Raw genomic sequence first — 15,263 nt, 5'->3', positions numbered from 1 at the left:
GATATAGAAAATAACAGTTAAGAAGAAAAGAAAAACTTCCAAAATGTTCAAGAATCTAGGTACTGTTAGTACTCTAGAAATTGCAAGGGTGCCAGAAAGGAGCTCAAGAATGAAATTAGGAGAGCTAGAAGGGACCATGAGAAGGCCTAGGCAGGCACGATTAAGGAAAACTCCAAGGCATTCTACAAGTATGTGAAGAGTGAGAGGATGAGCCGTGTGAGAATAGGACCAAACAGGAGCATTAGTGAAAACAAGTGCATGGTGCTGGAGGAGGTAGCGGAGGTGCTTAATGAATACTTTGCTTCAGTATTCAGCAGTGCAAGGGACCTTAGCAATTGTGAGGATGATTCACAATGGACTGAAACACTTGTCTGTATAGACATTAAGAAAGGTGATGTAGCTTTTAAAAGGTATTAAGTTAGATAAGTCGCCAGGACCAAACGATATATACCCCAGGCTACTGTGGGAAGCAAAGGAAGAGATTGCTGAGCCTCTGGTGATGAACTTTGCATCATCAATAGGGACAGGAGAAGTACCAGAAGATTGGAAGGTTACAAACATGGTTTCCTTGTTCAAGAAATGGAATAGCAATAATCCAGGCAATTACAGACCAGTGAGTCTTACTTCAGTATGGGCAAGTTGTTGAAGATTCTGTGAGGCAGGATTTATGAGCATTTGGGGAGACATAATCTGATTAGGGATAGTCAGCATGGCTTTGTCAAGGGCAGGTCACGCGTGATAAATCTCTGTAACTGAGGTGCTGAAACCCAGGTAACATTCTAGTAAATCTCCTCTGTACTCTCTCTAGTTTGTTGACATCTTTCCTATAACTCGGTGACAGAAATGTACACAATACTCCAAATTTGGCCTCACCAATGCCTTGTACAATTTTAACATTACATCCCAACTCCTATACTCAATGCTCTGGTTTATAAAGGCCAGCATACCAAAAGCTTTCTTCACCCTATCCACATGAGATTCCACCTTCAGGGATCTATGCATCATTATTCCTAGATCACTCTGTTCTACCACATTCCTCAATGTATGTCCTATTTTGATTAGTCATATCAAATTGTAGCACCTCACACTTATCAGCATTAAACTCCATCTGCCATCTTTCAGCCCACTGACAAACAGTTATCCACCACTACTCTCTGGCATCTCCCATCCACCCACTGTTGAATCCATTTTACTACTTCATTATTAATACTTAACGATTGAACCTTCCTAACTAACCTTCCGTGTGGAACCTTATCAAAGGCCTTACTGAATTCCATATAAACAACATCCACTGCTTTACCCTTGTTAACTTTCCTCGTAACCTCTTCAAAAAATTCAGTAAGATTTGTTAAACATGACCTTCCATGCACAAATCCATGTTGACTGTTCCTAATCCATGTTGACTCCTCCAGGAGGAGGAGTATAGGAAACTGATACAGGACTTCGTGATATGGTGCAACTCAAACTACCTGCGTCTCAATATCACCAAGACCAAGGAGATGGTGGTGGACTTTAGGAGATCTAGGCCTCATATGGAGCCAGTGATCATTAATGGAGAATGTGTGGAGCAGGTTAAGACCTACAAGTATCTGGGAGTACAGTTAGACGAGAAGCTAGACTGGACTGCCAACACAGATGCCTTGTGCAGGAAGGCACAGAGTCGACTGTACTTCCTAAGAAGGTTGGCGTCATTCAATGTCTGTAGTGAGATGCTGAAGATGTTCTATAGGTCAGTTGTGGAGAGCGCCCTCTTCTTTGTGGTGGCGTGTTGGGGAGGAAGCATTAAGAAGAGGGACGCCTCACGTCTTAATAAGCTGGTAAGGAAGGCGGGCTCTGTCGTGGGCAAAGTACTGGAGAGTTTAACATCGGTAGCTGAGCGTAGGGCGCTGAGTAGGCTACGGTCAATTATGGATAACTCTGAACATCCTCTACATAGCACCATCCAGAGACAGAGAAGCAGTTTCAGCGACAGGTTACTATCGATGCAATGCTCCTCAGACAGGATGAAGAGGTCAATACTCCCCAATGCCATTAGGCTTTACAATTCTACCGCCAGGACTTAAGAACTTTTTAAAAGCTATTATTAATGCTTTTTGAGATAGTGATTTAGATGCATATCATATTTTTTTTTACTGAGTTAAGTATTGTATGTAAGTAGTTTTGCTACAACAAGTGTATGGGACATTGGAAAAAAAGTTGAATTTCCCCATGGGGATGAATAAAGTATCTATCTATCTAATCAGACCCTATCTATCCAGATAATTATATACACCATCTCTAAGAATCCTGTCCATTAATTTACCCACCACTGACATCAAACTTACAGGCCTATAATTGCTAGGTTTACTCTTAGAACCCTTTTTAAACAATAGAACAACATGAGAAGTAGACCTATCCTGTTTCTAATGACATTTTAAATATTTCTGTCAGAGCTCCTGCTATTTCTACACTAACTTCCCTTAAGGTCCTAGGGAATATCCTGTCAGGACCCAGAGACTTATCCACTTTTTTATTCTTTAAAAGTGCCAGTACTTCCTCTTCTTTAATCATCATTGTTTTCACAACTACCCTACTTGTTTCCTTTACTTTACACAATTCTATATCCTTCTCCTTAGTGAATACTGAAGTAAAGAAACTGTTCAAAATCTCCTCCATCTCTTTCGGCTCCACACATAGCTGTCCACTCTGATTCTCTAAGGGACCAATTTTATCCCTCACTATCCTTTTGCAATTAATATAACTGTAGAAACCCTTTGGATTTATTTTCACCTTACTTGCCAAAGCAACTTCATATCTTCTTTTAGCTTTTCTAATTTCTTTCTTAAGATTCTTTTTACATTCTTTATATTCCTCGAGCACCTCACCTACTCCATGCTGCCTGTATTTATTGTAGATCTCTCTCTTTTGCCAAACCAAGTTTCCAATATCCCTTGAAAACCATGGTTCTCTCAAACTTTTAACCTTTCCTTTCAACCTAACAGGAACATAAAGATTCTGTACCCTCAGAATTTTACCTTTAAATGACCTCCATTTCTCTATTACATCCTTCCCTTAAAACAAATTGTCCCAATCCACTCCTTCTAAATCCTTTCGCATCTCCTCAAAGTTAGCCTTTCTCCAATCAAAAATCTCAACCCTGGGTCCAGACCTATCCTTCTCCATAATTTTGCTGGTCAAAGTTCTATACTTGCTCTGATCTCCTTTTTTTTCTAACTGGGGCCTCAATATCTCTTGAAAACTAACGTTCCCTACACTTGTTATCTTTGCCTCTCATTCTGACAGACAAAAACAAGCTTTGTACTCTCTAAATTTCACTTTTGAATGCCTCCCATTTACCAAGTACATCTTTGCCAGAAGATAGCATGTCCAAATCCACACTTGCCAGATCATTTCTTTTTTTTTGTAATTTATTTTTTTTATTGAGGTTCATCAAACAAACATTTCCATAAGATGTATTTCAGACATTGTACATATATATCATATAATCATATAATCTCCACAAAGTATTTATGTGAGGTATACACTTATAGAAAAGAGTGGAAAGAAAAAACAAGCAAAAGGAAAGAACTATGTACAAGTAGGGAGTGATTTTTTTTTACAACATATTCATTGATTTGTGAGAATAAAATCAGGCCTATGAGGTATTATGTAGTTAAACCATTTTTCCCAGTATGAATCAAATTGTTCCAGCTTATGATTAACAGATGCTGTTATCTTCTCCATTTTGTAAATGTCCATTGTAATTTCCATCCATGTATTTAAAGTTGGGCTCTCCTGTGATAACCATTTCCTAGTAAGAGTCTTTTTACCAGCCACCAACAGTTTATTCATTAAATATTTATCTCTTTTCAACCATTCTTGAGGTATATATCCAAAATATATGGTCTTACTCTCTAAGGGTATTTCACATTTAAAGATGTCTTGTAGGGCATTGTGTATCCCCCTCCAATAGTTTTTGATAACAGGGCAGTCCCAAAAAATATGATAATGATTTGCCTTTTGATTTCCACAATTTCTCCAGCAAACAGGGAGGTTACTATCATAATGGGATTTCTAAGAGGGTGTAATAAAATATCTTATCAAAGTTTTTCCATCCAAACTCCCTCCATTTCTGTGAACTGGTACACTTCCATTGATATCTCCATATTGTTGTCCATTCTTCCTCAGATATAATTATCCCTCCTTCCTTCTCCCATTTTGTTTTAATGTATGAAGTCGAATGTGTTTTAAGATTTGACAACCCCTTATACATACTTGAAATGATTCTACTACCATTATTTGAATTATATGCTTTTCTAAATAGCTCTATCAAGCATGTACTTGCCTTGGTTACATTTTTAAGCGTCTTATTAACATATTGTTGTATCTGTAAATACCAATAAAAATCTTGTTTTTCTCGTAAGTGTTTCTCTTTAAGCATTTCAAAACTGAACAATGTTCCTCCTTTCATTATGTTGCAAAGAACTGTTATTCCTCCAATCTAGAATCTATTTTAAAAGTAATGGTATTGTGGTCACCTGATGCAAATTCTGTCACCTGCCCCGTCTCATTCCCAAAGAGCAGATCCAGTATCAGACACTCACTTGTAGGGACTTCTAACATACTGATTACTGAAATTTTCCTGAATACATTTGACTCTGTTCCATCTGGTCCTTTGAGAGCATGGGAGTCCCAGTCAATATGTGGAAACTTAAAATCACCTTATGTAGGTGATTCCATCTTTCCACATAAGGTGGAAACAACCTTATGTTTCTTGCAATATCTGCGACCTCTCTACAAATTTGTTCCTCTAAATCCCTCAGAAAGTAATATGATCTGTAATATAGCACCATTAATGTGGTCATTCCTTTCTTACTTCTCAGTTCCACCCATAATGCTAAACTAGACGAGAGTTAACCATCTCCAGTCTGTACTGACAGAGAACAGTACCATTTTTCCTGACTGGTAACACTACCCCGCCTCCTTTAATCCCTCCCATTCTGTCACATCTGAAACAATGAAACACTGGAAGAGTGAAGATCTCATCTCTACTGTTCCAGAGAGTGCTTGAAGATGTCTCATGCATTGGTGAAGGGAAATGTTCTTTTGTTGGGGGTGGAGCTTAGGAGATCATGGCACCTAACAGTGACTCCTTTGCTTGCATCTTTGCTTATCTTTAATAATTCTATTTTCCCCTTTCAGAGTTCTTTTGAAGACCCTGACCTGGAGTTACATGTAGGACTCTGCGGGAATGGGACCCGCTCTCAGGGTCTCACGCCTGGCTTCTATTTGACATAAGGATGTGGTCTAGAAGACTAGCACGCCTTCAGGGTTCTAGGATTTTGTGGCTCTGGAGGCCCGCGGACTTGAGGTCGGTGCCTCCGCAGGAAATCCAGAAAGGGACTCAACAGACTTTTAACATCGTAAATCAGCGAGTTGTTTGTTATGTCTCCCCTCTCACTCTGAAACTGAGACATCTCTTTCTCCCTCATCAGGGAGAGAGAGAGCCTGTCGTATGTCGAATTACTGGGTGAATGAGTAGTCTTAGGGTTACTCTAAGTGTGTTTTTTTATTAAAGCTTTGCTGCACACTTGAGTGTTTGATGTTTTGTTTTTCCTAGTGGTGGGGGGTATCGTTGCTTTGCTGCTGCTTACACATGGGGGGTGCTGGGGATGGTTTTGGGCTTCTAACATTTAATTGTCATTCATTCTTTGGGGCATTCCTCGGTTTTTTTGAGGATAGTTGTGAAGAAAAAGAATTTTGGCATGTATATTGCATACATTTCTCTGACATTAAATATACCTTTGAAACCTTTAAATAGAACGGATGCAACACTTTTGCACTGTTGTAACACTAAACCTGATTTCTGCAATACTATCATTACTAGTGTTGTTCCCATTCACGCCATTAATACTCACTGTTGTTATGTCCTCTGTAAATTGGTGCTGCTGAAATAATCACTGATAAGCTCCCATACACCAGGAAAAAATAACGATGATCTGTAGAGATTACATGTGAAAGCATGATTCAGGAATGTACACACATCACGCTTGCATGCACAGATGCTCCCCCACTCTGGTAATTTAACTAATTATTTAGTAATGGAACTGTCAGGAATTTCTGTTTGTTTTACCATTCATAGTGGCCTTTTCAACAGGCCATATACATTTACATGGAGAAAAGCTTGCAGTGGACAGAATAGGGCTCTTCAGCCCATCATCATCTTTACTAACTTTTCTGTCATATAACCATATAACAATTACAGCACGGAAACAGGCCATCTTGGCGCTTCTAGTCCGTGCCGAATGCTTACTCTCACCTAGTCCCACTGACCCGCACTCAGCCCATAACCCTCCATTCCTTTCCTGTCCATATACCTATCCAATTTTGCTTTAAATGACAATACCGAATCTGCCTCTACCATTTCTACTGGAAACTCATTCCACACAGCAACCACTCTCTGAGTAAAGAAATTCCCCCTCACGTTACCCTTAAACTTTTGCCCCTAAGTCTCAAATCACATCCTCTTGTTTGAATTCCCCTACTCTGAATGGAAAAAGCCTATCCACGTCAACTCTATCTATCCCCACCATAATTTTTAATACCTCTATCAAGTCCCCCCTCAACCTTCTACACTCCAAAGAATAAAGACCTAACTTGTTCAATCTTTCCCTGTAACTTAGGTGCTGAAACCCAGGTAACGAATAGTAAATCTTCTCTGTACTCTCTCTATTTTGTTGACATCTTTCCTATAATTCGGTGACCAGAACTGTACACAACACTGCAAATTTGGCCTCACCAATGCCTTGTATAATTTTAACATTACATCCCAACTCTTATACTCAATGCTCTGATTTATAAAGGCCAACATACCAAAAGCTTTCTTCACCACCCTATCCACATGAGATTCCACCTTCAAGGAACTATGCACTCTGTTCTACTGCATTCCTCAATGCCCTACCATTTACCATGTATGTCCTATTTTGATTATTCCTACCAAAATGTAGCACCTCACACTTCTCAGCATTAAACTCCGTCTGCCACTCTTCTAACTGGCTTAAATCTCTCTGCAAGCTTTGAAAACCTACTTCATTATCCACAACACCACCTACCTTAGTATCATCTGCATACTTACTGATCCAATTTACCACCCCATCATCCAGATCATTAATGTATATGATGAACAACATTGGACCCAGTACAGATCCCTGAGGCACACCACTAGTTACTGGCCTCCAACCTGACAAACAGTTATCCACCACTACTCTCTGGCATCTCCCATCCGGCCACTGTTGAATAAATAAGACCATCAGACATAGGAGCAAAATTAGGCCATTCAGCTCATCGAGTCTGCTCCATCATTTCATCATAGCTGATCTCAGAATCCACTCAACCCCACTCAACTGCCTTCTCCACATTTCCTTTGATGCCCTGCCTGATCAGAAAACAATCAACTTCCGCCCTAAATACACCAGTGGAATTGATGGCAGAGCATTCCACAGATTCACTACTCTCTGGCTAAAAAAAAATCCTCCTTACCTGTGTTCCAAAAGGTCACCCCTCAATTTTGAGGCTTTTATCCACTACTACTCTCTGGTATCTCCCATCCAGCCACTGTTGAATCCATTTGACTACTTCAATATTAATACCTAACGATTGAACCTTCCTAACTAACCTTCCGTACCGTCCACCTGCACTGATCCCATTTGTCTACATCAAATCTATATCCTGCATGCCTTGCCCATTCAAGAGCCTGTCTAAATGTCTCTTAAAGGTTTTGATTGCATCTGAGAAACTTAATGAAAAAGTCTGAGTATTGTTGCTGCTGTGGGAGGGGATTTATGAGCTGTAACCTTACTCATGATGCCCCAAACCCTTGAATAAATTCAAGTTCTGTCGATTCAGTTTTTGGGTAATGCCTGATCCAGGGTCCTGTTTGCAACTCATCTCTAAACACTGGTTAACTTGCACAAATGCTTAGCAAAATGGTCCTGACAAAGGGTCTCGGCCCGAAACATCGACAGTGCTTCTCCTGATAGATACTGCCTGGCTTGCTGTGTTCCACCAGCATTTTGTGTGTGTTGTTTGAATTTCCAGCATCTGCCAATTTCCTCGTGTTTGCAAAATGTATTTATAGTCTTGGTGTTTCAGCAGAATCTCCACACCCCCACCCTTTTATGCAGCAAGTTACCATAGTTACCATACTGCACAATTCAGCCTCATGAACAAAAACAAGAGTGACAAGTGCTATTGGCCTCATGTTATTCTGACTTGTGCGTTATTTCTTAATTTTGTAAACTTTCTCAAACAATCTGTTGGCCACTCTCGTTATCCTGATTTTAAGATTATTGCACTTTTTCATCTATTAATTGACCCATACAATCTGAAGACAACAATCCAATGTCTTTTTCAAACTTGAGATAGTTTGTAAGATATTTTATCCAAGTGCCAACAAGTCCAAAAGCTATCTCTGATCTGGCTGAAATTTCAGAGCCAGAATTCCCATATGTTCAAAAGACAGAAATCAGAGAGAAAAATCACAAAACATGGTTGTTTAGACTTACTCGTCTTTATCAAGAACGATCTTTGGAGCTTAGTTTCAGGATGCAGGTAAAGCACGAGAATATAAATTATCATAGCTATCACCAGAAAAAGCCCAAGAATGTCGATAATCCTGTATGGGATTGGGAAGTCTGGATGAAGCATATCAGAATGAAATGATTAACTGCATGTCAAAACAGAATTTGCTTTTCAATGTTAACTATAAGCTTCCCTGTCTTGGAGCCAGAGCAGGTCCACCTGGAGGTTATGCAGGAAATGCAGAGACACAATTCAAATCTACTGGAATACAGCACTGAACTACAGTTGGGTGGGAAGTCTGCAGGTAAAGTGCACCTTGTTGAGGACATTCTGACCACATAGTGTAGACAGGGTGAATTCAGGTTCACTACCTGCCTGAGTAAGGGACCATACAATATAGAAGCAGAATTAGGCCATTCAGCCCATCGAGTCTCCTCCACCATTCCATCATGACTGATATATTATCCTCCACAAACCCATTCTCCGGCCTTCTCCCCAGAACCTTTAATGCCCTGACTAATTAAGAACCTATCAATCTCTGCTTTAAATATACTCAATGACTTGGCCTTCACAGACATCTGAACATAGAACATACAACATAGAAATTTACAACACATTACAGGCCCTTTGGGCCACAATGATGTGCCAACTACGTAATCTACTCCACAGACTGCCCAGAATTTCCCTAGCACACTGCCCTCTAATTTTCTAAGCTCCGTGTACCTATCCAGAAGTCTCTTAAAAGACCCTATTGTATCCACCTCCACCACTGTTGTCAGTAGTGCATTGCATGCACTCACCACTCTCTGCATGAAAAACTTACCCCTGATAACCCCTCTCTTATACACCTCTATCAGGTCACCTCTCATCTTCCGTTGCTCCTTGGAGAAAAGGCCAAGTTCACTCAACCTACTCTCATAAAGTACACCCTCCAAACTAGGCAACAGCCTTGTAAATCTCCTCCGCACTCTCTCTATAGTAGCCACATCCTTCCTGTAGTGAGGTGACTAGAATTGAGCACAGTACTCCAAGTGGAGTCTGACCAAGGTCTTGTATTGCTGTAACATTACCTCATGGCTCTTGAACACAATTCCATGGTTTATGAAGGCCAACACACCATACGTCTTAACAACTCTATCAACATACACAGTGACTTTGAGAGTCCTACTGACACAGGCCCCAAGATAGAAACATAGAAAACCTACCTCAGTAAAAAACTTACTTCTGACATCGCCTCTGTACTTACTCCCCAGCACTTTAAACCTGTGTCATCTTGTGGCAACCATTTCAGCCCTGGGAAAAAGCCTCTGACTATCCACACGATCAGTGCCTCTCATCATCTTATACACCTCTATCAGGTCACCTGTCATCCTCCATCGCACCAAGGAGAAAAGGCTGAGTTCACTCAACCTGTTCTCATAAGGCATGCTCCCCAATCCAGGCAACATCCTTGTTGCACCATTTCTATGGCTTCCACATCCTTCCTGTAGTGAGTGTAGTATTCCCATATAGCTGCAATATTACCTCTCGGCTCCTAAATTCAATTCCACGATTGATGAAGGCCAATACACCATATGCCTTCTTAATCACAGAGTCAACCTGCACAGCAGCTTTAAGCGTCCTCTGGGCTCGGACCCCAAGGAGGATATTAAAGCTTCTTTAGGTATGTGAAAAGGAAAAAATTAGTTAAGACCAAAGTTGGGCCCTTGAAGACAGAAACGGGTGAATTTATTATGGGGAATAAGGAAATGGCAGACGAGTTGAACAGGTACTTTGGATCTGCCTTCACTAGGGAAGACACAAACAATCTCCCAAGATGTAATAGTGGCCAGAGGGCCTAGGGTAACGGAGGAACTGAAGGAAATTCACATTAGGCAGAAAATGGTGTTGGGTAGACTGATGGGACTGAAGGCTGATAAATCCCCAGGGCCTGATGGTCTGTATCCAAGGGTTCTTAAGGAGGTGGCTCGAGAAATCATGGACACATTGGTAATCATTTTCCAGTGTTCTATAGATTCAGGATCACTACCTGTGGATTGGAGGGTAGCTAATGTTATCCCACTTTTTAAGAAAGGAGGGAGAGAGAAAATAGGGGATTATAGACCAGTTAGCCTGACATCAGTGGTGGGGAAGATGCTGGAGTCAATTATAAAAGATGAAATGGTGGCACATTTAGATAGCAGTAACAGGATCGGTCCGAGTCAGCACGGATTTATGAAGGGGAAATCATGCTTGACTAACCTTCTGGAATTTTTTGAGGATGTAACTATGAAAATGGACAAGGGAGAGCCAGTGGATGTAGTGTACCTGGACTTTCAGATAGCCTTTGATAAGGTCCCACATAGGAGATTAGTGGGCAAAATTACAGCTTATGGTATTGGGGGTAGGGTACTGACATGGATAGAAAGTTGGTTGGCAGACAGGAAACAAAGAGTAGGGATTAACGGGTACCTTTCAGAATGGCAGGCAGTGACTAGTGGGGTACCGCAAGGCTCGGTGCTGGGACCTCAGCTATTTACAATATATATTAATGATTTAGATGAAGGGATTAAAAGTAACATTAGCAAATTTGCAGATGATACAAAGCTGGGTGGCAGTGTGAAATGTGAGGAGGATGTTATGAGAATGCAGGGTGACTTGGACAGGCTAGGTGAGTGGGAAGATGCATGGCAGATGCAGTTTAATGTGGATAAATGTGAGGTTATCCACTTTGGTGGTAAGAACAGGAAGGCAGATTACTATCTGAGTGATGTCAACATAGAAACATAGAAAATAGGTGCAGGAGTAGGCCATTCGGCCTTTCGAGCCTGCACCGCCATTCAGTATGATCATGGCTGATCATCCAACTCAGAACCCTTGTACCTGCTTTCTCTCCATACCCCCGATCCCTTTAGCCACAACGGCCATATCTAACTTCCTCTTAAATACAGCCGACGAACTGGCCTCAACTGTTTCCTGTGGCAGAGAATTCCACAGATTCACCACTCTCTGTGAAGAAGTTTTTCCTCATCTTGGTCCTAAAAAGCTTCCCCTTTATCCTTAAACTGTGACCCCTCGTTCTGGACTCCCCCAACATCGGAAACAATCTTCCTGCATCTAGCCTGTCCAATCCCTTTAGAATTTTATACGTTTTAATAAGGTCACCCCTCAGTTTTCTAAATTCCAGTGAGTATAAGCCCAGTCGATCCAGTCTTTCTTCATATGAAAGTCCTGCCATCCCAGGAATCAATCTGGTGAACCTTCTTTGTACTCCCTCTATGGCAAGAATGTCTTTCCTCAGATTAGGGGACCAAAACTGCACACAATACTCCAGGTGCAGTCTCACCAAGGCCTTGTACAACTGCCTTGGAACCTCCCTGATACTGTACTCAAATCCTCTTGCTATGAATGCTAACATACCATTTGCCTTTTTCACTGCCTACTGTACCTGCATGCCCACTTTCAATGACTGGTGTACAATGACACACAGCTCTCGTTGCACCTCCCCTTTTCCTAATCGGCCACCAATCAGATAATAATCTGTTTTCCTGTTCTTGCAACCAAAGTGGATAACCTCACATTTATCCACATTAAATTGCATCTGCCATGAATTTGCCCACTCACTTAACCTATCCAAGTCACCCTGCATCCTCTTAGCATCCTCCTCACAGCTAACATCACTGCCCAGCTTCATGTCATCCGCAAACTTGGGGATGCTGCATTTCATTCCCTCGTCTAAATCATTAATATATATTGTAAACAACTGGGGTCCCAGCACTGAGCCTTGCGGTACCCCACTAGTCACTGCCTACCAATCTGAAAAGGTCCCGTTTATTCCCACTCTTTGCTTCCTGTTTGCCAACCAATTCTCTATCCACATCAATACCATACCTCCAATACCGTGTGCTTTAAGTTTGCACACTAAACTCCTGTGTGGGACCTTGTCAAATGTCTTTTGAAAATCCAAATATACCACATCCACTGGTTCTCCCCTATCCACTCTACTAGTTACACAAATCGATGCTAACTTTGTCCGATGATTTCACCTCTTTCCAAATGTGCTGTTATCACATCTTTGATAATCTACTCTAGCATTTTCCCCACCACCGATGTCAGGCTAACCGGTCTATAATTCCCTGGTTTCTCTCTCCCTCCTTTTTTAAAAAGTGGGGTTACATTAGTCACCCTCCAATCCTCAGGAACTAATCCAGAATCTAAAGAGTTTTGAAAAATCATCACTAATGCATCCACTATTTCTTGGGCTACTTTCTTAAGCACTCTGGGATGCAGACCATCTGGCCCTGGGGATTTATCTGCCTTTAATCCCTTCAATTTACCTAACACCACTTCCCTACTAACATGTATTTCCTAGACAATAGACAATAGGTGCAGAAGTAGACCATTCGGCCCTTCGAGCCTGTACCGCCAATCTGAGATCATGGCTGATCATCTACTATCAATACCCGGTTCCTGCCTTGTCCCCATATCCCTTGATTCCCCTATCCATAAGATACCTATCTAGCTCCTTCTTGAAAGCATCCAGAGAATTGGCCTCCACTGCCTTCTGAGGCAGTGCATTCCAGACCCCCACAACTCTCTGGGAGAAGAAGTTTTTCCTTAACTCTGTCCTAAATGACCTACCCCTTATTCTCAAACCATGCCCTCTGGTACTGGTCTCTCCCAGCATCTGGAACATATTTCCTGCCTCTATCTTGTCTAATCCCTTAATAATCTTATATGTTGCAATCAGATCCCCTCTCAATCTCAATTCCAGTGTGTACAAGCCCAGTCTCTCTAACCTCTCTGCGTAAGACAGTCCGGACATCCCAGGAATTAACCTCGTGAATCTACGCTGCACTTTCTCTACAGCCAGGATGTCCTTCCTTAACCCTGGAGACCAAAACTGTACACAATACTCCAGGTGTGGTCTCACCAGGGCTCTGTACAAATGCAAAAGGATTTCCTTGCTCTTGTACTCAATTCCCTTTGTAATAAAGCCCAACATTCCATTAGCCTTCTTCACTGCCTGCTGCACTTGCTCATTCACCTTCAGTAACTGATGAACAAGGACTCCTAGATCTCTTTGTATTTCTCTCTTACCTAACTCTACACCATTGAGATAATAATCTGCCTTCCTGTTCTTACTCCCAAAGTGGATAACCTCACACTTATTCACATTAAACGTCATCTACCAAGTATCTGCCCATTCACTCAGCCTATCCAAGTCACCCTGAATTCTCCTAACATCCTCATCACGTCACACTGCCACCCAGCTTAGTATCATCAGCAAACTTGCTGATGTTATTTTCGATGCCTTCATCTAAATTGTTGATGTAAATCGTAAACAGCTGTGGTCCCAATACCGAGCCCTGTGGCACCCCACTAGTCACCACCTGCCATTCAGAGAAACACCCATTCACAGTTACCCTTTGCTTTCTATCTGCCAACCAGTTTTCTATCCATGTCAATATCTTCCCCCCAATGCCATGAGCTCTGATTTTACCCACCAATCTCCTATGTGGGACCTTATCAAATGCCTTCAAATCCCTACTATTTCCGTAAGATTATTTATGTCCTCCTTAGTGAAGACAGAACTGAAGTAGTTATTCAATTGGTCTGCCATGTCCTTGTTCCCCATGATCAATTCACCTGTTTCTGACTGTAAGGGACCTACATTTGTCTTAACCAATCTTTTTCTTTTCACATATCTATAAAAGTTTTTACAGTCAGTTTTTAAGTTCCCTGCCAGCTATCTCTCATAATCTTTTTTCCCTTTCCTAACTAAGGCCTTTGTCCTCCTCTGCTGGACTCTGAATTTCCCCCAGTCCTCAGGTGTGTTGCTTTTTCTGGCTAATTTATATGTTTCTTCCTTGGACTTGATACTATCCCTAATTTCCCTTGTCAGCCACGGGTGCACTACCTTCCCTGGTTTATTCTTTTGCCAAACTGGGATGAACACTTGTTGTAGTTCATCCATGCGATCTTTAAATGCTTGCCATTGCATAGCCACCGTCAACCCTTTAAGTATCATTTGCCAGTCTATCTTAGCTAATTCACATCTCATACCTTCAAAGTTACCCTTCTTTAAGTTCAGAACCTTTGTTTCTGAATTAACTATGTCACTCTCCATCTTAATGAAGAATTCCACCATACCCACTCTTTCCCAAGGGGCCTCGCACGACAAGATTGCTAACTAACCCTTCCTCATTGCTCAATACCCAATCTAGAATGGCCTGCTCTCTAGTTGGTTCCTCGACATGTTGGTTCAGAAAACCATCCCACATACATTCCAAGAAATCCTCTTCCTCAGCACCCTTACCAATTTGGTTCACCCAATCTATATGTAGATTGAAGTCACCCATTATAACTACTGTTCCTTTATTGCACGCATTTCTAATTTCCTGTTTAATGCCGTCCCCAACCTCACTACTGCTGTTAGGTGGCATGTACACAATTCCCACCAGCGTTTCTGCCCCTTAGTGTTATGCAGCTCTACCCATATCGATTCCACATCCTCCAGGCTAATGTCCTTCCTTTCTATTGCATTAATCTCCTCTCTAAGTTAGGAAAAGGGGAAGTACAACGAGATCTAGGTATCCTTGTTCATCAGTCACTGCAAGTAAGCATGCAGCTACAGCAGGCAGTGAAGAAAACTAATGGCATTTGGCCTTCATAACAAGGGGAGTTGAGTATAGGAGCAAAGAGGTCCTTCTACAGTTGTACAG

The 15,263-nt window shown here is 41.5% G+C and overlaps 1 protein-coding gene across 1 annotated transcript in view; it reads right to left on the bottom strand.

Annotated features, from left to right (window-relative positions):
- LOC140738125 (uncharacterized) overlaps nt 1–15,263 on the bottom strand; it is a 112,100-nt gene that overhangs the window by 57,659 nt on the left and 39,178 nt on the right. Inside the window, exon 6 of the mRNA XM_073065275.1 lies at nt 5,898–5,978. Within this exon, the coding sequence (XP_072921376.1) occupies nt 5,898–5,978 (81 nt within the window). The remainder of the gene's footprint in view (nt 1–5,897; nt 5,979–15,263) is intronic.

This window comes from Hemitrygon akajei, chromosome 2, assembly GCF_048418815.1.
Source record: "Hemitrygon akajei chromosome 2, sHemAka1.3, whole genome shotgun sequence".
NCBI classification, from domain to species: domain Eukaryota; kingdom Metazoa; phylum Chordata; class Chondrichthyes; order Myliobatiformes; family Dasyatidae; genus Hemitrygon; species Hemitrygon akajei.
This window is presented reverse-complemented; position numbering and strand designations above follow the sequence as displayed.